The 23,812-nt window shown below is 51.2% G+C and overlaps 1 protein-coding gene across 2 annotated transcripts in view; it reads right to left on the minus strand.

The window, feature by feature from the left end:
• The window catches only part of H6PD (hexose-6-phosphate dehydrogenase/glucose 1-dehydrogenase), a 40,684-nt gene that overhangs the window by 15,311 nt on the left and 1,561 nt on the right, over nucleotides 1-23,812 (minus strand). The window contains exons 1-3 of one of the 2 annotated variants that reach the window (XM_027975664.2): nucleotides 16,490-16,665; nucleotides 10,301-10,937; nucleotides 8,701-8,818 (exon numbers count right to left, since the gene is read on the minus strand). In XM_027975664.2, the coding sequence (XP_027831465.2) occupies nucleotides 8,701-8,818; nucleotides 10,301-10,937; nucleotides 16,490-16,533 (799 nt within the window). In that variant the 5' untranslated portion in view covers nucleotides 16,534-16,665. Of the gene's footprint in view, nucleotides 1-8,700; nucleotides 8,819-10,300; nucleotides 10,938-16,489; nucleotides 16,666-23,812 lie in introns of those variants that run through there. The other variant, XM_027975665.3, reaches the window with a different exon arrangement.

Below are 23,812 nucleotides of genomic sequence, written 5' to 3' on the forward strand. Positions count from 1 at the left end.
TGCTCAGTGAGAGAAGCCAGACCCAGAAAGTCACAGACTGTACATCCTATTTACATGAAATGTCTGGAACAGACAAAGCCACAGAGATGGGGAGTAAGTTCATGGTTTCCAGGGCTGGAAGGATGAGGGGCATAATCAGAGGGTGGCAGCTAATCAGAGTAGGGGGGAATACAGAGCTTCTTTTGATGAAAATGTTCTGCAATTGATTGTAGTGATGGATGCACAGCTCTGTGAATATACCAAAGCCCGTTGAACTCTATACTTAAGTAAGTGAATTATATGATGGGGGCTCAGCAGTAGAGAATCCACCTGCCAGCGCAAGAGACCTGGGTTTGATCCCTGAGTTGGGAAGATCCCCTGAGATGGAAACGGCTACCCACTCCAGTATTCTTGCCTGGAGAATCCCATGGACAGCGGAGCCTGGTAAACTACTGTCCATGGAGTTGCAAGGAGTCAGACACAACACAACTCAGAGGCTAGACAACAACAAATTGATATGTGAATTATCTCTCAATAAAACTCTTTTTTTATTAGAGTAGGGAGGTGGAACCCTGAGAGAGGTGCTGTGAGAAGATTAAGCCACCTACGATTTGCAAAATGAACAGAGAGGGGACAGGTGGGAATGAAATCAATGAACAGCTTTGGCTGCAACTGAAGGAAGTAACAAAGGCTACAGCAAACAGTGAAGCCTAAGGACACTGAGTGGATGAGGGGAAACTGCATGATGACTGGCTGGATCCATGAAAGGCCGTGCAGGATTATGGTCTGCAGTCTCTGCAACCAGGCTGCGTGGGTTCAAGGACCTGCTGTGCCTTCTTTTAGCCCTGTGACCTCAGGCAAGTGATTCCACATCACATATAAAAGAGGACTGGCCGCAGTGCCTGCTCTGTGGGGCTGCTGTGAACATCAATGAGCTAACATGTACATGGGGCGTGGAGCAATACCTGGCATGCAGAAAGCACTGATACACACTGGCTAGCATTTTTATTATCACAGGGGCTGCAAGAGAAGGTCTGTCAGAGACAACTGACAACCCAGAGAACAGCCACTATTTGAAAATGAAGAAGTTAGAGGGCTTTCCTGGTGGCCCAGTGGTTAGGAATTCACCAGGTGACACAGGTTTGATCCCTGGTCCAGGAAGATCCCACATGCTGTGGAGCAACTAAGTCCGTGTGCCACAACTACTGAGCCTGCCCTCTGCAGCCCTCGAGTCTCAACTACAGAGCCCACACCCTGAAACTCCCGAAGCCTGCTCGCTCTTAGAGCCTGTGCTCTGCAAAGGGAAGCCACTGCAGTGAGAAGCCTACACACTGCAATGAGGAAAAGCCCCTGCTCACTGCAACTAGCAACGAAGACCCACCACGGCCAAAAAAAATTAGAAAAAGCAGACAGTATTTCATGAGAACAATGCAGTGATGATTTAAGTTCCAAATCTGCTGGGTCTGACATGGTGATATACACAGTGAAAATATTAGTATCTCAGAGGCAACTAGAGATTATATATATAAGACCAGGGCTTGGAAAGGCAATGAATGCTGGAGATAGACTAAATTCCATCAAATCAAAAATGAGACAGAAACTAAGATCTGGCTTGAGGGAGTTCACATTTTAGCTTCCCAGGTGGCTCAATGGTAAAGAATCCGCCTGCCAATGCAGGAGACAAGGGTTCTATCCCTGAGTCAAGTGATCCCCTGGAGAAGGAAATGGCAACCCACTCCAGTATTCTTCCCTGGGAAATCCCATGGACAGAGAGGAACCTGGCAGTTTACAATCCATGGGGTCACAAAGAGTCGGACACAACTAAGCGACTGAAACAAGATGGAAACTGGCTGCCAATTCAATTCTATCATCCCATCCATGGTAGACCCAACTTCAGAGAGGCTCGAATATGTAAAAATGTGTATCTTGGAATCAATGAATTGGAGTAGATTTAGGAGCGTAAAGAGGACAGTTAAAGCTTTGAGAGCAGATGAATTTTTGATGGAGAGAACACAGCAGAGTCTTAAAGAGTCCTGTTATCTGCTTACTAGTCATTAGCTCAGCAAATCCCTAAGTGGCCCTTTTCCTATTTTTATCCGCTCTCACTCCTGGAGAGGAGGCATTCATAGGTTTACTACCCGCTGTGTAAAAGAGAGCTTCCTTCATTCCTTAATTTCAAGCTTGCGGGTGGGAGGGGAAGTGAGCCTGTGTTTAGCACAGCCCATATTTGGGGACTTAGATCCTTTCCTGCGGAGCTGTCTTTCCAGTTAAAATGGAGTGATCAGGCCCATGGCTGGCACCTCATCGGGGAAAGGCAGGGTGGTAAAGCCCAGGTGGGGGCTGGTCCTCCTGACAGCATCCAACAAGGTGATTTTTTTCTGGTTACCACCAGTTATTGTGGACTGACTTTTCCTGAAAGTGACACATACGACTCCTAGTATCTTTCCTAGGTTGAAAATTGAAGGGTAAAATCCCATCGGTATGTGAACAAGGGGGACTTCCCTGGTGGTATAGTGGATAAGAATCCACCTGCCAATGCAGGGGACATGGGTCCAATCCCTGGTCGGGGAACTAAGATCCCACATGCCGAGGAACAACTAAGCCTGAGAGCCACCACTACTAAGCTTCCGTGCCCTAGAGCCTGTGCTCCGCAACAAGAAAAGCCACCGAAACAAGAAGTCCACGCACCGCAACCAAGAGCAGACCCTGCTCACCACTAGAGAAAGCCTGAGCACGGCAATAAAGACCCACCGCCACCAAAAAAATTGATTCTTAAAAATACATGAACAAGGATAGAATAAAGCATGCATGTGCGTGCCAAGTCACTTCAGCTGTGTCTGACTCTTTATGACCCTCTGGACTATAGCCCACCAGGCTCCTCTGTCCTTGGGATTTTCCAGGCAAGAATACTGGAGTGGGTTGCCGTGCCCCCCTCCAACGGATCTCCCCAACCCAGGGATCAAACCCCCTCCCTTAAATCTCCTGCATTGGCAGGTGGGTCCTTTACCACTAACGCCACCAACTAGCTTAATGGAGGACAATTTTTCCATGGACCTGGGGTGGGGGAAGACAGTTTCAGAATGATTAAATGTACATTACATTTATTGTGCATTTTATTTCTATTATTATTACATTAGCTCCACCTCAGATCATCAGGCATTAGATCCCAGAGGGTGGGGACCTCTGGAACAAAGCACAACCAGACTGGACAACAGGGAGAAAAGACCAACTTGGCTCCAAAATTGTTCAAACACTGAACTCATCCGAGTCACAAGACTGCAGGTATGGGAGACCCATCACTCTACTCCTGGGTCATGTTCGCCTTCACAGCCTCCCAGGCAGCACCCCATGCAAGGTACCCTGAGAAGAGCAGCTGCAAACCCACCAGAAGAGCAGGAACAGGGAAGACAGGGGCCCGATGTGGACAGAGCTGTAGGAATGTCACCAATGACGGATGCAGCTGTTGCGAATTTTCAGTCCAGTAAGATGTAAAAACAGCCATAAGGTCATGTTGACCCATCTGGTCTCGTCATTCCACTTCAGAAGCACACTTAAAGAAAAAACACTTCGCAGAACGCTCATAAGTGTTCTATAATTAGATAATGGTTGCGTGACTGTGTGAATATACTAAAAACTACTGAATAGCACACTTTAAAACAGGGTAACTTTTACGGCATGTGAATACCTTAATTTTCTTAAAAGCTCGCAAAGTACTATTTAAAACAGCAAAGAGTGGAAACAACTGAGATGCCTAATAATAGAACAATTCATATTCTGTGATATAAACAGGACTGAACAGAAACACACAGAGACTGAAAGGGATACATTATGCAGGCTGTCAATACATGGACATTTAGGTACATGTATAAGTGTGAGAGAGAGAAAATATTAGGTGAAGAATGGACATGAGAGAATTGGAGATCACTTACCGTCTTTATATAACCCAACAAAGTCACCTACAAGTCACCCGGTGCCCAGAGAGACGGACACGCTGCTGCTTCCCCTCCCAGCCCACTTGGAAGGAGAACAGCAGTCTCCATTTGTAGAGCGTTTCCATGCGCATTATCTGACCTAATCCTTAAAACAGTCCCAAGGGAGAGGCAACAGGGGTGGCCATCACTATGCAGAGGCTGCCCAACATGCAGCCTTCAGATCTTAGGCCAGAACCCCCTCCCGGTTGCCTCCCCTCAGTGGGAGATTTGGACTTTCCCAGCAAAGCAAAAACAAAATGAAAAGCTGGCTGCCATCTCTACCAATAGGTTCTGGGACTGCTAAGAATAAAAAAGGGGAGAGGGCCGAGGACAGAGCGGGCCCACGGGCTGGAGGCCCAGCAGCAGCTCTGGGCTCACCTTGCGGACGCCGGGTGGGGCGCCAGCCCTGCTGAGCAAGCTGCCAGCACCCCCTTTCACCGTCCCCCCAGACACCAGGCCAGGAGACAGGACAGCTGCCATGTACCTGGAGATGCTGGCTGCCTCAGCGAGGCATATGGTACGGTCACTCCAACCCTCAGGGTGACCAATGTCAGAACAGGGAGCCCCCAAAGCAGGGACAGCCACACAGTCCTTAGGAAAGCTCCCTCCTTCCTCTTGCCAAAAAAAAGGAGAGCCTTCCAGCCAGAGGGGAACCGGGGTGGGAGAGAGACACCTGGGGCACCTCCCGACAGGAAGGCCAACTGCTGAGGGCTTGGACAGACTGAAGCTGAGGGCATAGTGGTTAAGAGCCTGGGTTCTGGGGTGCCACAGACCTGGGACCCCCTCCCTGCACTTCTAGGTGGGGGGACGGCAGCTCAGCCTGACAGCTGAACCTCAGTCCATGAGGACAGCCCCCCTTCCAGCAGAGCCCATCCCCATGGCCGTGATGAGGGCGGGTGGGGGTCACCTCCACACACGGGCTAGTGGCCCAGACAAGGTCACTCCCTGGATGGCCCAGAGGGCTGCTTTGGGAGACCCCCCCAAGGGAGTGGTTGGCCAGGGCTTCTGTGACTCTCAGGATGGGACTTCCAAGAGGGGTGGCCCAGACAAGGGTGAGAGGGACCTGGGGCTGCAGAAGGACCACTCCCCTCCCCCCACCTCCTTTATTCCCCGCTCCTGTCTCTGCAGCAGCCTCGACTGCAGAGAACTCCTCTGGGCCAGAGGCTGCGGCAGGAGAGGAGAAAAAACCTCACAGCAGGGAGGGAGGCATGGAAAGAGGGAGCCAGGGGATGGGTTGGGGTGGGGCGGGGGGTGGAGGAGGCATCCAAACCCCCGTGCTGCTCAGAAGCCCCCACTCAGGGTCTGTCTGGGACCAGGCCTGGCCCGTAGCCCCCTCCCTTCCAGCACTTAGGCCACAGTCTAGGAGCAGGGTCCCTCTGGGACAAGGCCTGGCCCGTAGCCCCCTCCCTTCCAGCACAGTCAGGAGCAGGGTCCCTCCAGGGCTTCCTGGCACAGGAGGGAGTGAGGGGGGCAGGGGAGGGGAGAAGGCCCCCACACTCTGGCCTTCTGCTTAACGGTCAGACCCCGGGGCTGGGACTCCTGCCTGGATGCTTGCTGGCCGCACTCAGCCTCACTGCAGCACCTCGCCGGCTAAGCTCACAGGACAGCAAGACGCTGTGACCTCCGGCAGCGCAGGCAGTCTTTCCCCCTGCGGCTTCCCACCCCCAACCCCAGGGGGAGGCACAGCCATGGCCATGGTCTGCTGGGCAGAGGGTTACTGGCCATGGGGGGTGACTGCAGGGTCCCCAGCTCCTGTCCTCTCTCTCCAGCCTGAGCTTGAGTCCAGCAGGGCCCTGAAGCAGATTGGGAGGGGAGAGAGAGGATCAATGCTGGGGACGCACAAGGCCCCTCCCTGGGGATGCAGACACCGCTTGTCCTTCTGGGTCCCCTAGGCCCAGGAGAGAGAGACAAGACAGAAGGAGAGGGAAGGAGAAGGAGAAACGGATAGAGGCAAAGGGAAGAGAACCCCCAGTTCTGGCTGTTCCTGAGAACCCAGGTCCACAGCTCCTGGCGGAAGGGATGAGCACAGAGGCGGGAAGTCATCCCACCCTACACCATTAGGCCAGTGTACACACCTGGCCAGGGAGATGCTTGCACCCAGGACAGTTGCTGTGCAAGTGCCACCTCGGACAAGGAGAGCGGTCTGAACCAGCCCCGCCCTGGCTGTGAGCCCCGCACATCTGGTGGGTCCCCGAGGCCTGCCCTGCTCTGGGCCCAGTGAAGCAGCATATACTCTGGAGCTGGCAAAAATAAGACCCACTCTTGGAACCCACACCCTGAAGGCAACCGGGCCGGTGCTTTGGTCCCACACAGCAGCCCTGAAGGCAGAGCCACGGGCCGCCCTAGCTCTAAACCTCAGCCGTCATACTAGCAGTCAAACCCAAGATTCTCCCTGCCATGGGTTTGCCACAGCTAACAGATCTGCTCAGGCCTCGGCCTACCTTTCTGTCTTCCTTTCTGCTTTCCTTTCTCTGACATTCAAAGGTACCTTTGCAAGGAAGGGTCTTTGCCCAGCTCCTGGCTTCATATAGATTCTACAAATGACATCAAATATCAAGAAGGATGGTTAAAACACTTTGGCCACCTGATGCAAAGAGATGACTCATAGGAAAAGACCCTGATGCTGGGAAAGATTGAAGGCAGGAGGAGAAGGGGATGACAGAGGATGAGATGGTTGGATGGCATCACCAACTCAATGGACATGAGTTTGAACTAACTCCGGCCGATAGTGAAGGACAGAGAAGCCTGGTGTCCTGCAGTCCACGGGGTCAAAGAGTCGGACAGGACTTAGTGACTGAACAACCACCACCAAGAAGAATGATGTGGCAGGGTGGAGGAAATATGAAGCAACACCACCAACTGGTGACTCCAGACATCACAGTGTAGGACTGGGGAAGGAGCTGCCAGAAATAGGGGAGGAGACCCAGTGTCACATCCAGGCAGAGAAGGGCTGGCCCCCACTCACCCCCAGCCAGGTGCTTGGCACCAGATCTGCAGGTCATCTGTAGGTCATCTCTCTGCGGATGAAGCCAGGGCATGGCCCAGCCCTCACTCCTGCTAGGGCAGGAGGCACACACAGGTCTTAGGTGGAAACCCACAGCCTGAGCCCCTGCTGAGGACAGGAGAGGAAATCCAGAAGGCTTGAGGAGAGCCATGAAGGCCCGCTGCAGTGGGGAGGGCACCCTTTTCTCACACAGGTTCCAGACAGAGAAGCCCAGCTCCTCTTTAGGACGGCAGGGCCCTTGGAGGCTGGCTCCTGTCTGGTGCCCTAGCCCACTGTTCCTCCCACCTGGCCCTGACAGCACCACCTGCAATATTCACTCTGGAGTCTGTCCCGATATATATCCCCAGGTGAACCCATGAGACATCAAGGGACAGCAGGCAGCTGGGTCCCCATCCCTGAAACCCCCCCACACCCACCCAGAGCTTGTAGCACTAAACACACTTCAAAGGGGAAAGGGGAGAACACCGAGGGGAGGAACAGAGCAGAAAAGAGACACAGACCTCCTGGGCCCCATCCAGGCCCAAGGGATCTGGGGCCCACCTTTCTGCCCAGGCCCACACCGATGGGTGGGATGGTGGCCTAGGGTTGCAGCACGCAGTTAGGGGATGAGCTGGCTGCAATGGTGCAGAGCCCGGGGCCGGAGCCAGACTGCTTGGACAGGGACCTGGCTACACCATATCCGGCTGTGACCTTGGGCTCATCAACAAACCTCATCCGTAGGTGGAGGCTAATAATAGCGCCCTTCTCATTTGGCTACTAGGGCCTCAGGACATGGTAAGAATTAGTTTTTATCATTGGGGTAAAAGAACCAAAGCTCAGAACACATACAGCCAATGCTCACGAGATGTGATAGGAGTCACAGAAAACCAGGGCTCAAGGGGCCGCAGCTGCTGTGGTCGACACAAGCCACACAGATGAGGGACAGGACGCAGTGAGGCCACTCGGGGGGAAGAGATGGGCCTGACATGCAGGTATCCCGACTACCAGGTCAATACTGCTGATTCCTGCAGTGTTTGGTCAGCACGTCCCAGGTGTGTGCCAGGTGCCAGCGAGGAGGTGGCCTGAAGCCTCCAGTCCAGCGGGACAGACAGAAAGATGGGGGGATAAGACGAGGCCATGGAGGGACAGGAAAGGGAGGTGTGTTCGCTTGGAGTGTGCAGCAGGAGTGGACCTTGTCGGGACAGTCAGCAGGGCCTCCCCAACACTGCAACCACTGAGCTGAGAACGAATGAACGGGAAGGACCGGAGGTAAAGAGAAGAGAGGAGATGAAAGCAGAGGGGGCCGCTGCTGTAAGCAGAAGCCTGATGGTCTCCACCACACTCAGCAAGGAAGCCAGCTTACCTCCCAGGGTTTACTGCCAGCCAGCGTTTTCAGTGCCTGGGCCAAGTCTACATAACCCAACTACATGCTCCCTTAGGGCAGCTGTCACCATCTGGGGCTTGCCTGCAGGCACCCTGGGGTATAGCATGGCCCAGAACTGGGCACACACAGGCTCTGAAAGGAGACTGCACACCAGCAAAATCTTCTAAGCAAGCACTGGAGGGGAAAATGGCAACCCACTCCAGCACTCTTGCCTGGAAAATCTGATGAACAGAGGAGCCTGGCCGGCTACAGTCCATGGGATCTCGAAAGAGTTGGATGCACGCACGCACGCAGCACTGGCCCCGGCACGGGGGGCAGGCAGACCCTGCAGCCCTGTGGGCCGATGCCAAACCACTGATGCAGGGCGGGGACCATTCACGTACCTTCCGCGTCCAATGTCTCCTTCATGACGATCTCCACCCGCTCCACGTGGTGCCGGTTCCAGAGGCCATCCAGGGCCGCACGGTTCTGGTCTCGGAAAGGCAGGATCTGGGCCACTACCTGCCAGGGAGGAAGACTGCGGAGCTGTGGGTTTCTCCTGGGACCAACAGGGAATCCTGACCCCACGAAAGGGCCTGCAACCTCTATCTCGCTCAGAGGAGACACTCTCAGGAGCAACAGTCCCCGGATGCCAGGCCTTCACAGCCCAGTAAGGACTCGAGAACCTCTCAGTGACCTCCACAGGGTTAGCAGCCTTTTTTTCTCTTTGCCAAGAAAGAAAACATTTAAGATTCTCCACCTTCTATTGATGCTTCTGAACTGTGGTGCTGGAGAAGACTCTTGAGAGTCCCTTGGACTGCAAGGAGATCCAATTAGTCGATCTTAAAGGAATTCAGTCCTGAATATTCATTGGAAGGACTGATGCTGAAGCTGAAACTCCAATACTTTGGCCACCTGATGGGAAGAACTGACTCACTGGAAAAGACCCTGATGCTGGGAAAGATAGAAGGCAAGAGGAGAAGGGGATGACAGAGGATGAGATGGTTGGATGGCATCACCAACTCAACAGACATGAGTCTGAACAAACTCCAGCAGATAGTGAAGGACAGGGAAGCCTGGTGTGCTTCCCTGGGGTCGAAAAGAGCCTGGTGTGCTTCCATGGGGTCTAAAAGAGTGAGACACAACTGAGAGACTGAACTGAACTGATCTGTTACCATCCATTTTTAATAAAAGAAAGGTGTTTTAACACTAAAAATGGAGCAAGAAAAGTTTCAAATTGAATACCATCCAGTATTTTTTTTCCTAATTTTCCCCTAAACAAGTGAAAAGGACAGGCACTGGTCTAAGGGCTTATCTTTGGAACACTGCAGCTCCAAAGAGAGCTGGACACAGGGCGATGCCTCCACCCCAGATGACTCCGTGGTGCCCCCCATGTGGCCCTGGGCCCGTGGCCTGGTCAGGGCCAGAGAACACACGTGCTTGTGTGTCTTCTGCTCTGGTTTCCAGGAAGAGGTGTCCTGAGGGGCCCTGAGGGTCTGTTCAGATTGAACTGGCGAGCTGACCAGCCTCACCCAGGAGGCCAGCCCCTTCGCCACAGGGCCTGGATGAGAAGCAAGGACTCAAAGAGTCCCTATCCTGTTTTAAGATCTCGTTACCAGGCTTCTGGCTCAAAACAGAACCTGGAAAGGAAAAGGTGTTGAGAAAAGGCAGATAGGTGCGGAGTAACGTGGTTAATTCTAATTCTCAGAGCATGCCCACCCAAAAGCCAGGCCCAGACACGAGAGTCTCAGAGCCCCCTCAGGACAGAACACGGGGCCAGGCTAGGAAACAGAAGCCATGATACACAAAAGAACAGGACGCACGGACAAGGGCCAAGCAGTCCTGCCGTTGCCACTCACCTCCTGCCCAGAGTCAAGACCACCAAGGGAGCCCAGATCTCACGATGGCTTTGGGGCCAGTTCCACAGCCAGTGGTGGCGCCCTGAGGTCGGGGTCTTACCTACCCCAGCTCCCCCCACCCTGCAGGCTCCGGGCTGCGGCTCACCTGCTTGCCTAGGTAATGGTCCACCCGGTACATCTCCTCTTCCCGGAAAAAGCTCCCCAGTTCTGCGGCCAGCTGTTGGGCAGAGTGGAGGTCATGACCAAAGGGTTTCTCCAGCACGACGCGCAGCCAGGCGCTGGGGCCTGGTCGGCAGCTGCTGTTGATGTTGCGGGCGATGTCCACGTAGGAAAAGGGCGGCACCGAGAGGTAGAAAATTCGGCCAGTCTCCCGGAGGCCTTCGTGCTCGACCTGGGCCTCGATGTCCTTGCTCAGGGCCAGGTAGTCCTCGGGCGTCTTCAACCGGCGGTACTCACTCAGCTGCTGGAACTGAGCCTTTAGTTCAGCACAGTGACCCGAGGCCATGTCCCCGGGGCAGGACAGGGACTCCAGGACCTTGGCGATGGCCTCCTGGCCCTGCTCGGTGCTCGTCAGAGCAGTCCCATGGAAGCGAAAATGGTGGCCCTTCCCCACCTCCTCCAGGTACAGATGGAACAGGCCCTGCCACAGGTACTTTCTGGCCAGGTCCCCAGTGGCTCCCAGCAGGATGATGGAGACCTGTCCGGGGTGATCCTGGGCCTGCAAGCCGCTGAGCAGGGCCACGCAAACGGCCGCCATGAGCATCTTCCAGACACCTGGGCACCTAGGAAAGACAGAGAAGCAACAAGGAAGGATCAGACATGGCCCGGTGGCTGCGATGTTGGGGGGTAACACATTCTTAGGTTATCAAACATTTCCTGCCTGGCAAGGAACAGCCACCTGTTTCGCAGGAAAATGTTTCAGTTGCACAGCTTCCCTCTCCCTCCTCACAGCCTGGCTTCTGTGCCAAGCAGCCAGTGGGCCGGGAGCCTGCCCTGTAAGCAGAGATAACGCCACTTGCTGGAGGGGTGCCGTTCTGCGCAGGAGCGGCAGCCCCCAGCGAGGCCCCAGTGTGGTCGTGCGCTTGGAGCCGTCCACTCTACGACCAACACCAGTCTCATCCATAAGCACAGGTGGCCGGGGTCATCAGAGCAGCAGGCCATGGTCTTAGATGATGACCTGGAGCTGGGGGGACGTTGTCGCCCCCTCACTTCTCCGTCTGCTCTTCCCAAATCTATTGGGCTCCAAGCACAAAATGACCACTAACATTTTTTTTTTTTTCTGGCCACTCGGCATGCAGTATCTTCCCTGACCAGGGACAGAACCCATCCCCCTGCACTGGGAGCACAGTCTTAGCCACAGACTGCCAGGGAAGTCCACAAAATGACCACTAATCATTGCTGCTGCACTGTGATCAAAAACTCGGATTCTGGAACCAACTGAGTTTGAGTCCCAGCTCAACCCTGACCTTGAACAATTATCTAACCTCTCTGTACCTCAGTTTCCTCATCAGAAATGATGGTATTCATGGTCCCTACACCAGAGGGCTGTTAAAAGGAGAAAATGAGTGACTGCTGAGAAGGTCTTGGACAATGCCTACCACCTATTAAGCACTAGATAAGTGGTGGCTATCATTATGGGACTAGAATGGGTTAGCATACATTATAGTGTATGTTAATAGCAGCAAACACTGAATGCTGGCATGTGCCAAACACTGAGCTAACTACTTCTGTGCACAAGATTTCCCTGAATCCAGACAAGAGCCTTGCAAAGAACCAGTGGAGGGGGGACTTCCCTAGTAGTCCAGTGGCTAAGACTCTGGGCTACCACTGCAGGAGGCCCAGGTTGGATTCCTAATCAGGGCACTAGATCCCATACGCCGCAGCTAAGAGGCCACATGCTGCAACTAAAAACCCTGCATGCTGCAACGAAGACTGAAGACCGCAGATCGCATGAGCCACAACTGAGACCCAGCGCAGCCAAATAGATATTACAGAGAAAAAGAGCCAGTGAAGGAGTGCCATCACAGTCCCCCGCTTCTAGAGACAGACAAGCTAAGGCTCAGGCAGGTGAAGGTCCTGTGAGAAAGTGGGGGAAGCTGGGCAGGCATCTGGCTCCTTGGCTCCAGAGCTGATGGGCAGGAATTACACACTACGGTCTCCCTGAGGTTAGTCTAACTTCTTGGGTAGTTTTCAGTCTCATCTGAAGCAGCTGACATGCAGGAGAGGTGAGGCACCAGACTTGTCACTGATGCACCAGAGGGTTTGACTCCCAGCTCAGACTGAGGCTGTAGGGCTGAATATGTTCAATTCTTACTCCCTGGCTCTCCCATTCTCCAAATCCCTGCCAAGGTCAGTGCTTTGAAGGAAAGACAGAAGGAATGGGCAGGAACATGACACAGCTCTCAGACCTAGGTCAGGGGCCTGGGGCCCAGCCTGGGGTGTGGGAGGACTGAAGAACGAACGAGGATGACTGGCTTGGCACAATTATATGGCAGGTGTTCTCCCAATAAAGGGTTAAAACAGTCTTCAACAATGAGGCGCTGGTCTAGTTATACAGATGGGGAAAATGAGGTTTAAAGAGACAGAAGGAATTCTGAAAAGGCCCTGCAGACCTCCCCTCACCCCAACACCATCTGCTGTATTGAGGGACCAGATCTGCCCCCAACTCTGACATCAGACCCCTTCCCCTCACTCTGCCTTTTCCTTCTTTCCCCACCTCTCTTGAGATTCATCTCCAACACGGCCTGGGTTAGTGGCCAAACCAAGATAGGACCCAGCAACAGTGTCTGCACCAGAATCTACAGGCACCAGACCTTCCCATCATGGGAGGTCTAACTGAAGGACCAAGGGACCACACGCGCAGCACCCCCAGCCTCCTCTTCCACTGTCCATCATTGGCACTCGTGCCCAAATTCGGACTACAGGGCCATTCAGCTTTCCGATCCCTATCCCTGGCCTGTCAAGCACTCCCTTCTTAACTGGCAAACCGCCCCAGTCTGGAGGGAAGGAAAAACTGCAAGGTCAGTGCGGGAAAGAGGCAGCGAGAAATCTGAAGCCCAGGCAACAGCCTGGAGAAGGAGCAGCAGCCAGCTGGCAGCCGCGTCTCGGAGCTCCTGATCGGACACTGGCAGCCAGAGGTCTGGATGGGCCTGTCGTGGCAGGTGAGGGAGCTCCAAGGACCAGCACTGCTACCCCCACCCCAGGAGACGGCAGAAAACCTGAGCTGACCCCCGGGCCTCCATTTAACCCTGTTCTGACTCTGAAGTCTGCTGCAGTCTTCTCTGCCCAGCCCTCTCCGGGCTCCCAGAGCTCAGGTTAGATGCCCTTATCTCTTGCTTACGTCCCCAGCCTCCTTTAAACAAATATACATCAGAAATATCAGTTATTGCAACACGGCCGCTTACTCTGTGGTTGCTAAACAAGGGAACAACCCTTTCCTAAATGAGTCAGGAGGGGAGCAGTCCTGAATGTCTGGTTTTCTTATTACCATGTCTTTTAACCTTAACAGCGTTTCTCAAACTTCAGTGTGGTTATGAGTGTGCTTATGAATCTCTTGGAGAACTCTTTCAAAAATGCAGATTCTGGGGCAGAGGATCTGGGGATGGGGCCTAAGGTGCCAAGAGCCCACTGTGAGAAGCAGGGTCTGGAATGCTGAGTGGTGAAGCCGAGTCAGGGCCAGTGTCAGAGGGGAGCATCAGGTTTGATTCGGCTGCAGGGTTGTTCAAAATGCATGTGTGTGTATGTGTGTTAAGTAGCTTCCATCATGTCTGACTCTTTGCAACCCCATGCACTGTAGCCTGCCAAGCTCCTCTGTCCACGGGATTCTCCAGGCAAGAATACTGGAGTGGGTTGCCATGCCCTCCTCCAGGGGATCTTCCCTGACCCAGGAATCAAACCCGGATCTCTGGCACTGCAGGCAGATTCTCCAGGAAAGTCCCTTCAAAATGCACATTTCTGCCTCCTACTGCCTTCACCTCGGACCCCAGTGGGACCAGGGTGGGTGCACACACGGGCATTTCAAAGCCACCTTGAATGTTGGCGATGGACCCATCCCCCTGCAAAACCTGGTTACTAATGACCTCAAGACTAATAATACCTGACATCTACCAAGCAGTCAGCGTGTGCCAGATGACGTAAATGCATGTTCTCAACCCTCCCTCCACACAGCGCTGGAAGGAGTCCTGCAAGGATCCCATTTCACAGATGAGCAGACAGCAGGCCAAGTCCACTGTCCAGTTCCAGAGCCCAAGGCCCCAGGCACGGTGTGAAATGGCTCCCCAAGTGGAATGGAGGAAGGTGGCCTTTGGGTCAGAGGACCTGGGCTTAAGGCCATGTCTGAGCTCTGTGTGGTCCAATCAAGTCACCTTGTCAGTCCTCACCTATCAAATGGGCTAACACCCCTCAAACTAAATAGAGGTTTGCAAAGACTAGCTGAGATGATACCAGTGACAAAAACCCTATACAAATGCGGAATTAGGGACTTCCCTGGTGACCCAGTGGCTAAGACTCCTCGCTCTCAAAGCAGGGAGGCTGGGTTCGATCCCTGGTCAGGGAACTAGTTCCCACACGCACAACTAAGACCCAGCGCGTGTGTGCGTGTTCAGTCACTGCAGTCCTGTCTGGCTCTGTGTGACCCCATGGACTATAGCTCGCCAGCTCCTCTGTCCATGGAATTCTCTAGGCAAGCATACTGGAGTAGGTTGCCATACCCTTCTCCAGAAGACCCAGTACAGCCAAATGCATATATATATATATATTGGTTTCCCAGGTGGCGCAGTGGTAAAGAATCCAACTGCCAATGCAAAAGATCCAAGTTTGATCCCTGGGTAGAGAACATCTCCTGGAGGAGGAAATGGCAACCCACTCCAGTATTCTTGCCTGGGAAATCTCATGGACAGAGGAACCTGGTGGGCTACAGTCCATGGGGTTGCAAAGAGTCAGGCATGACTGTGCACATACACAGCATGCATACACATACACACACAAACGCCAAGTTAATTAATGTACAGTGGCCCCTAACCCCGCCCAGCATGGCATGAGGCTGCTGCAGCTGCCAGGAAAACCTGTGCTGCCTCCTCCTCTCAGAAGCTCCAGAGCCCAGCGCTGCAGACAGTACGGGACACGCCCAGATGTCTATATAACACCCCCCTGCTTGCCCTTACACCCTGAGAAGAAGGGTACACAGGCATACAGATGTCCTCTCTGTTGCCCCGACAGAGGAATAAACAGGCTCCGAGAAGTCCAATTCCATCAAAGTCACGACCAGGCTCCTAGCCCCTGGAGAAGAGGTAACAGGGATCAAGGCTCCACGGCCACCTGTGGCCTAAACCGCTCTCGAGCTGCAAGCCTCTCCTTCTGAAGGATTTTCTGAAAAACTTTCTCCTGCTTCCTTGCCTCCTCTGAGAGCAATGGGCTATGAAATACATCTCCTAAGATCACATACTTGAACTTGGCCAAAAAAACACGGAAGTGGCATTCCAACGGCCAGTCCTGCTATGAACTGCATCTGTGTTTAATTAATAAATAAGAAAACCATGAGTGCAATGTAGGAGCCACTCCGGGACAGGAGGACAGTGTATTCAACTGTGGACTGGAACACGTGGTGATTAGTACACAAAAGTGTCTAAACACCTTGTAACCTTGAACTTGCATGTTCCTTGCTGGGAACTGCAGTTTCCCCGCCTGTGGAGAGGCAGCTAGAGGAGCTTGACAGCACTTTCCTCCCAGTAAACTCTGTTTTCCAAGGAAAGGAGATAACCTCTCTATTACATGGGAGATGGCCATCACCTTTCTGAAGGCAGTTTAGGCCAGGAAATACAGGACTGAAGTAGGAAGCACGGAACTGATAACTGAGTCACTCAGAAATTAAAAGACCAAGCTCCCTGAAGCTCTAACTTCAGTGTGTGGAGGATGCAATCTCATTTACAACTATTATTCCAAATACTTGCCAGCAGCATGCACATTCGTGCATGCGAAGTCACTTCAGTTGTGTCCAACTCTTTTTGACCCTATGGACCAGACCCTGCCAGGCTCCTCTGCCCAAGGAATTCTCCAGGCAAGAATACTGGAGTGGGTTGTCATGCCCTCCTCCAGGGGATCTTCCCAACCCAGGGATCGAACCCACATCTCTTACGTCTCCTACTTTACGCAGGTGAGTTCTTTACCACTAGCTCTCACCTTGCTACAAAGTGAGGTGGGGCAGAGGCTTCTTCCAGGGTATGACAGGCTCATCCAAGAGTCGGGACGGGCCAGCCCACATCCAGAGTCCAGGGCAGCACTCGCTACCCCCAGCTCCAGGGTGAGGGGTTCCTACTGGGCCTCCTGGGAGACTCACCTTTTAAAGTGCGGCTCTGCTGACATCCCCAAAGCTGCGAGCATGGACGTGGCCAGCCAGAGGGTACGGGCCAGAAGCGGGGTTCCCAAGCGAGGGAGGCAGACGTGGGGCGCACCCAGGACCAGTCTCAGCACAGCCCCGCCCTGGACAGGCACTCGGGCGGCAGAGCTGGTTCTGGGAAACCACGGGAGGAAGCAGCTCTGACCCTCTGGCCCCAGCAGGCAAGGGGCGGGAGAAAGGAGCCGGGAGGTGGACGCCAGCGGCTATTGGCACTCTGTCCCTTCCCTGGTGCCACATCCACATCTTTGACCTCTGCCTTCTATTTGCCCGGCAGGGGGAAGAGGAATTTTCTTCAAATCACAGCTCATGAGCTTGGTATTTTTTACAAGAGCGTGTGGGAGTGAAACGAAAGTTCAAAGTGCAGAGGAGTTTTTGCTGAAGTACAAAGGGATGTGCTGGTCCCTTCTACACTGGCCAGCTCCAGTAGGTTTCCCACACTCTCCTCTGTGCTCTGAGCCTTCTGCACAGACACCCCCATGTGGAGGCAAGTCAAACCTGTCATCGTCAACTGTGACCTGCATTCAACCCCTTGGGGCTAGACAGGGGACAGAACCCCAAGATCAGCTCTGAGACCATTTCCCCCCCTAAACTCATATAATTCTTGTTACCATCACCTCGGGGGTCAATATTTGGTCCCTACAATTCAAATGGTGTGTGAGAGCCATCACATATCTGCATGAGAGATTCAATTCCTAAATTTTCAGGAATTTGTCAAGTCAGTTGTTAAACACGGCCCCTATTAGAACCAAATTACATGAATTTAGAATCAAATAAGCTATATTAAAAAACAAAGATATTAAACACTCAATACTCCCTCATTGATTTACTTCATATTACTATTATCTCTGCTCTTGACATTATTTAACCTATTCCATCTGTTGTTGTTCAGTCACAAAGTCGTGTCCAACTCTTTGCGACCCCATGGACTGCAGCACACCAGGCTCTTCCATCCTCCACTCTCTCTCGTAGTTTGCTCAAATTCATGTCCACTGAGTCAGTGATGCTATCTAACCATCTCATCCTCTGCTGCCCCCTTCTCCCTTTGCCTTCAATTTTTCCCAGCATCAGGGTCTTTCCCAAAGAGTCAGCTCTTCACATCAGATGGCCAAAGTATTAGAGCTTCAGCATCAGTCCTTCCAATGAATATTCAGGGTTTGTTTCCTTTAGGATTGACTGGTATCTATAAGGTGAAGATATTCTGTAATGGTGTGCTTGAAACTGGCCGGCGTGGGAACATTTATTTATGCGGCAGATGTCGGCAAATGCTATCAAGCTGGCTCCTGGCCACCAACTGCCATCCCTTCCAGAGGTTGTTAAACATTTACCAATACACAACTGCCTGTACACCAAGCTGCTATTTCCAGTCTGGACTTTCTCCCCCTAAACTCCCGTCTCACACAGTCAACTGTGACTGTGACACCAACAGCTGGATGTCTACAAGACGTACCACATTAAAAAAAAAAAAACTGACTTATCTCCCAAATGCTCCAAACGCAGGTCACCCATTCTCAGTAAATGGCAACTCCCCCCTTCCAGGGGCTCAGGCCAGAGATCTTGGGGCATTCGATCTGACAGCAAGTCCTATGGTTTCTATCACCAACATTTACCTAGAATACAACTACTCACCATTCTCACCACCTTCCATCTCTCCAGTCTGCTCCTAGCCACCATCACCTTTGTGTGGAACCACCTCCCTGGCCTCTCATTTCTATCTCTGCCTGAACCCAGGAGTCGGAGTGCTCTGTTCACAGCATCAGTCAGATCCTGTCCTTCTGTTCGGTGGCCGGCAGGGTCTACACACTCTGGTCTTCCATCTCTTACCTCTTTGATCTTTTCTCCTACACTCTGTCCCTCTCTGGGCTCCAGCCACCCATCCTCCTGCCCCAGGGCCCTTGTACTTGCTGTTCTCGCTGCCTGACCTACTTTTCCCTGCAGATGTCCATGTGGCTCATTCCCTCCCTAATTTCAATTCTTTGCTGAAATGTCACCTCAGTGAGGCTTTCTCAGCTGACTCTGTGTAAAACTGTAAACCTCCAACCCTCATCTCATCCTCTGCTTTATGTCTCCCCATAGTACATACCTACATATGATAAGCAGATTTACTTTATCATCTATCACCCCTCCGCTCAAGAACCTATAAGTAAGTGCCTATGAGGACATGGGTTTTTCTGTTTTGCTCACTGCCTATCTCCTATCCAAAACAAGGCCTGGGGCTTCCCTAGTGGGACAGTGGATAGGAATCTGCCTGCCAAAGCAGGGGACACAGGGTTCAATCTCTGATCTGGGAAGATTCTACATGCCCGCAGGGCAACTAAGCCTGTGCTCCACAACTCCTGGGCCCTCTCTCTCTAGAGCTTGTGCTCAGCAAGAAGAGAAGGCCCTCGCCCAGCAATGAAGACACAGCACAGCCAAAATCAATCAGTTAACTAATATTTTTAAAAAGCGGGGCCTGGCTTTGCAGAAGGTATGCAATAAACATCTGCTGAATGAACAAATAAACCCCATTCGCCCAAGACCACTGTCGACTCTGTATGGGCGGCCCTGTGCGGATGATGACTCTCTAATGGCCACTTCAAGCACTGCGACACAGCACACATTAGCGGCAGCTCACTATCTGAAATGATACTATGAATAATAAAAGAGATATTTATAGAGCATTTAACTAAATGCAAAACACTGGGCTAAGAGCTTCACACGTGTCACACCATTTAGTTCTTGCCACAGCTGATGAGGCAGGTGGCTTCCCTGGCGGCACAGTGGTTAAGAATCCACCTCCCAATGCAGGAGACACAGGCGATGCGGGGTCGATTCCTAGGTTGGGAAGATTCCCTGGAGAAGGAAATAGCAACCCACTCCAGTACTCTTGCCTGGCAAATTCCATAGACAGGGGAGCCTGATGGACTACAGTCTACAAACGAGGTCGCCGAGAGCTGGACGTGACTGAGCACAGCGCAGCATGAAGTGGGTACTGTCATTATACCAGTTTCTAGAGTGAGAAGAGAGGAAACTAAGGGGCAGAGAGAGAGAATAGCTCATTGAGGGCCAGGCGGCTTACAGGCGACAGCACTTGAATACAGGCAGTCTGCTTCGGCACCTTCCCACCTACCTCTAAAATGTGTGACATGCAGTAGGAAACAGCAACCCACTCCAGTTGTCTTGCCTGGAAAATTCTATGGACAGAGAGGCCTAGCAGGCTACAGTCTATGGAGTCACAAAGAGTCAGACACGACTGAACACAAACAAGGGCCCACCCTAAATCCAGGGTGATCTCATCTAAACATCCACAATTACATGTGCAAAGATCACTTTTCCAAATCAAATCACCTTTGCAGGTTCTGGGGTTATAAACTGGGCACACTTTTGGGGACCACTATTAAACCTACTGTAATGTGGTAAGAAAAAAAAAATGTGTGACTACAACCCCAAATGACAAACTTAAAACACTGTTTTAGAGGAACTTCCATGGTGGAGTGGCTAAGACTCCACAGTACCAATGCAGGGGGCCCAGGTTCCACCCCTGGAAGGAAAACTAGATCCCACACGCTGCAACTAAGAGTTCGGAGGCTGTGATGAAGACTGAAGATCCAGAGAGCTACAACGAAGACCCAGTGTAGTCAAATAAATATATAAATACACATTTTCCAAAAAGACTGAAAAAAACAAAACAATAACAACACTGTTTTAGTGGACACAGATTCTGCTCCCTTCCAAGATCGGAATTACAGTGGTCTAAACGCTCCTATAAGTGACTCAAGCTGGTCAGCAGCTCTGCTTCCTGAGGTCAGGTTGCCCTGACAATGAACTGCTGTGAACGGCCTTGGCCTCTGATGTTCACTCTAACAATGATTCACTCACCTTATTTCTGACATCATGAGGACACTGTATTTAAGGCTGAGTTGCTTTGTTAAAACCTGAAAGGCCCTTACTGGGGGAGGAGGGAGACACTAGTTTCTGGGATCTTAGCTATTTAGTAACTGTGTGACCTTATATAAGTTATTTAACCTCTTCCAACCTCAACTACAGATTATACTTAGGCCAAAGGAACTGAAGCATGGCAAAGCCTGGTGCAATCCACAGGTGGAACATTTGTGCTGCTAGGTATCTGTCTCGTTTCAGATTGCAGCCGTGTCTGTGTCATGGGAGACTTCTGCAGAGGTGTCCTGGTGCCATGGCTCCCTTCCCCAAGTCACGTGAGAGGCATGGGAGAAGAGAAGCTAAAGGCAAAGGAGAAAAGGAAAGCTATACCTATCTGAATGCAGAGTTCCAAAGAATAGCAAGGAGAGATAAGAAAGCCATCCTCAGTGATCAATGCAAAAAAATAGAGGAAAACAACAGAATGGGAAAGACTAGAGATCTCTTCAAGAAAATTACAGATACCAAGGAAACATTTCATGCAAAGATGGGGACCATAAAGGACAGAAACAGTATGGACCTAACAGAAGCAGAAGATGTTAAGAAGAGGTGGCAAGAATACACAGAAGAACTATACAAAAAAGATCTTCATGACCCAGATAACCATGATGGTGTGATCACTCACCAACCAGAGCCAGACATCCTGGAATGCAAAGTCAAGTGGGCCTTAGGAAGCATCACTACGAACAAAGCTAGTGGGGGTGATGGAATTCCAGTTGAGCTATTTCAAATCCTAAAAGATGATGCTGTGAAAGTGCTGCACTCAATATGCCAGCAAATTTGGAAAACTCAGCAGTGGCCACAGGACTGCAAAAGGTCAGTTTTCATTCCAATCCCAAAGAAAGGTAATGCCAAAGAATGTTCAAGCTACCGCACAATTGCACTCATCTCACATGCTGGCAAAGTAATGCTCAAAATTCTCCAAGCCAGGCTTGAACAGTACATGAACCAAGAACTTCCAGATGTTCAAACTGGATTTAGAAAAGGCAGAGGAACCAGAGATCAAATTGCCAACATCTGCTGGTTCATCAAAAAAGAGAGTTCCAGAAAAACATCTACTTCTGCTTTAATGACTACACCAAAGCCGTTAAGTGTGTGGAACACAACAGTGGAAACTTCGTCAAAAGATAGGAATACCAGACCACCTTACCTGCCTCCTGAGAAATCTGTATGCAGGTCAAGAAGCAACAGTTAGAACTGGACATGGAACAATGGACGAGTTCCAAATTGGGAAGGGGGTACATCAAGGCTGTATATTGTCACAATGCTTATTTAACTTATACACAGAGTACATCATGCGAAATGCCAGGCTGGATGAAGCACAAGCTAGAATCAAGATTGCTGGGAGAAATATCAGTAACCTCATATATGCAGATGACACCAAGGTTATGGCAAGAAGTGAAGAGGAACTGAAGAGCCTCTTGATGAAAGTGAAAGAGGAGAGTGAAGAAGCTGGCTTAAAACTCAACATTCAAAAAACTAAGATCATGGCATCCGGTCCCATCACTTCATTGCAAACGGATGAGGAAACAGTGGAAAACAGTGACAGACTCTGTTTTCTTGGGCTCCAAAATCACTGCAGCCATGATATTAAAAGATGCTTGTTCCTTGGAAGAAAAGCTATGACCAACCTAGACATCGGATTAAAAAGCAGAGACATTACTTTGCCAACAAAGGTCCATCTAGTCAAAGCTATGGTTTTTCCAGTAGTCATGTATGCATATGAGAGTTGGACCATAAAGAAAGCTGAGCGCCAAAGAACTGATGCTTTTGAACTGTGGTGTTGCAGAAGACTCTTGAGAGTCCCTTGGGCTGCAAGGAGATCAAACCAGTCAATCCTAAAGGAAATCAGTCTTGAATATTCATTGGAAGGACTGATGCTGACGCTGAAGCTCCAATACTCTGGCCACCTGATGTGAAGAACTGACTCACTGGAAAAGGCCCTGATGCTGGGAAAGATTGAAGGCAGGAGGAGAAGGGGACGACAGATGATGAGACAGCTGGATGGTATCACCAACTCGATGGACATGAGTTTGAGCAAGCTCCAGGAGTTGGTGATGGACAAGGAAGCATGGTGTGCTGTAGCCCATGGGGTTGCAGAGTCGGACACAACTAACTAACCAACCTCAACCACAGAGTGGGAAAACAAGTCGATAAGAAGCACAAAAGGAGACAATCCAAACAAAGCACCTGGCACAATGCTTGGCATATAGTAAATGTCCAAAAACTGTTAGCCACTGTCATTATTAAACCAAGAGCATCATGAATAAAGTGGCATTTCTTGCTTGTCTCTTGGAACTGCTGGGAAACCAACTGACTTCGCACAGCAGGAAAAAATGTCAAGGAACAGCTCACTGACAACTTCATGACCTTCCAGTCATACTGATGAAAAATCAAAGGGCTATAAAGCTTAGAGGGCTTCCCAGGTGGCTCAGCAGTAAAGAATCTGCCTGACAATGCAGGAGACGAGGGTTCAATCCCTGGGTCAGGAAGATCCACTGGAGAAGGAAATGGCAACCCACTCCAGTATTCTTGCCTAGGAAATCCCATGGACAGAGGAGCCTGGTGGACTACAGTCCACGGGATCACAATAAGTTGGACATGACTTAGCAACTAAACAGCAACAGCAGCATAAACCTGAGATGGTTAAAAAAGTCTCCACCCCAGCCCATAAGGGGTTTATAATCCAGGCCAAAGAATACAGCACTAGAGTAAATCTCTAACTCTGCAGCCCTGGGACTTTCACTTAACTACTCAGGGCCTTTTCTCCAGCTGTAAGATGGGGAGCATTCACCTCATTTTAATGTCTGGCCAAAAGAAAAAACAAAACAAAAAAGCCCAGATCATGGCTGTGAAAATACTTTGGGAGGTAAAGATGGTAAGAGGTCTCCTAGACAAAGAGCCACCCAGCTCCCAGTTCAGGGCAACAGAAAGCAAAACCAGACTTCCTGCTCTGCCTGTGGGTTAGGGACTGGCAGAATCCATGGTGAAATCTGGCAACAAGCAATGACATTTTGCCTTGTTCAAATTCCATCAATAAAATGAGAAGTCGGCAGGGACTTTCCTGGTGGCCCAGTGGCTAAGACTCCATACTCCAATGCAGAAGGCCACAGTTCCATCTCTGGTCAGGGAACTAGATCCCACATGCCATGACTAAAGATCTAGCATGCTTCAACTAAGACTTGATGCAGTCAAATATTTTTTAAGAAAATGAGAAGTGGATTGGCCACAGATGACCAAAGGTGCCTCTTGGTTTCCCTTTGCCCACAGATTTGACGGTTTCCTCTTTAAAGGGCCTAAAACCATCCTACAATAGTAAATTTTATTAGTCTTCGAATAAAGTAACTTGAA

This window comes from Ovis aries, chromosome 12 (genome assembly GCF_016772045.2).
Source record: "Ovis aries strain OAR_USU_Benz2616 breed Rambouillet chromosome 12, ARS-UI_Ramb_v3.0, whole genome shotgun sequence".
Classification (NCBI taxonomy): domain Eukaryota; kingdom Metazoa; phylum Chordata; class Mammalia; order Artiodactyla; family Bovidae; genus Ovis; species Ovis aries.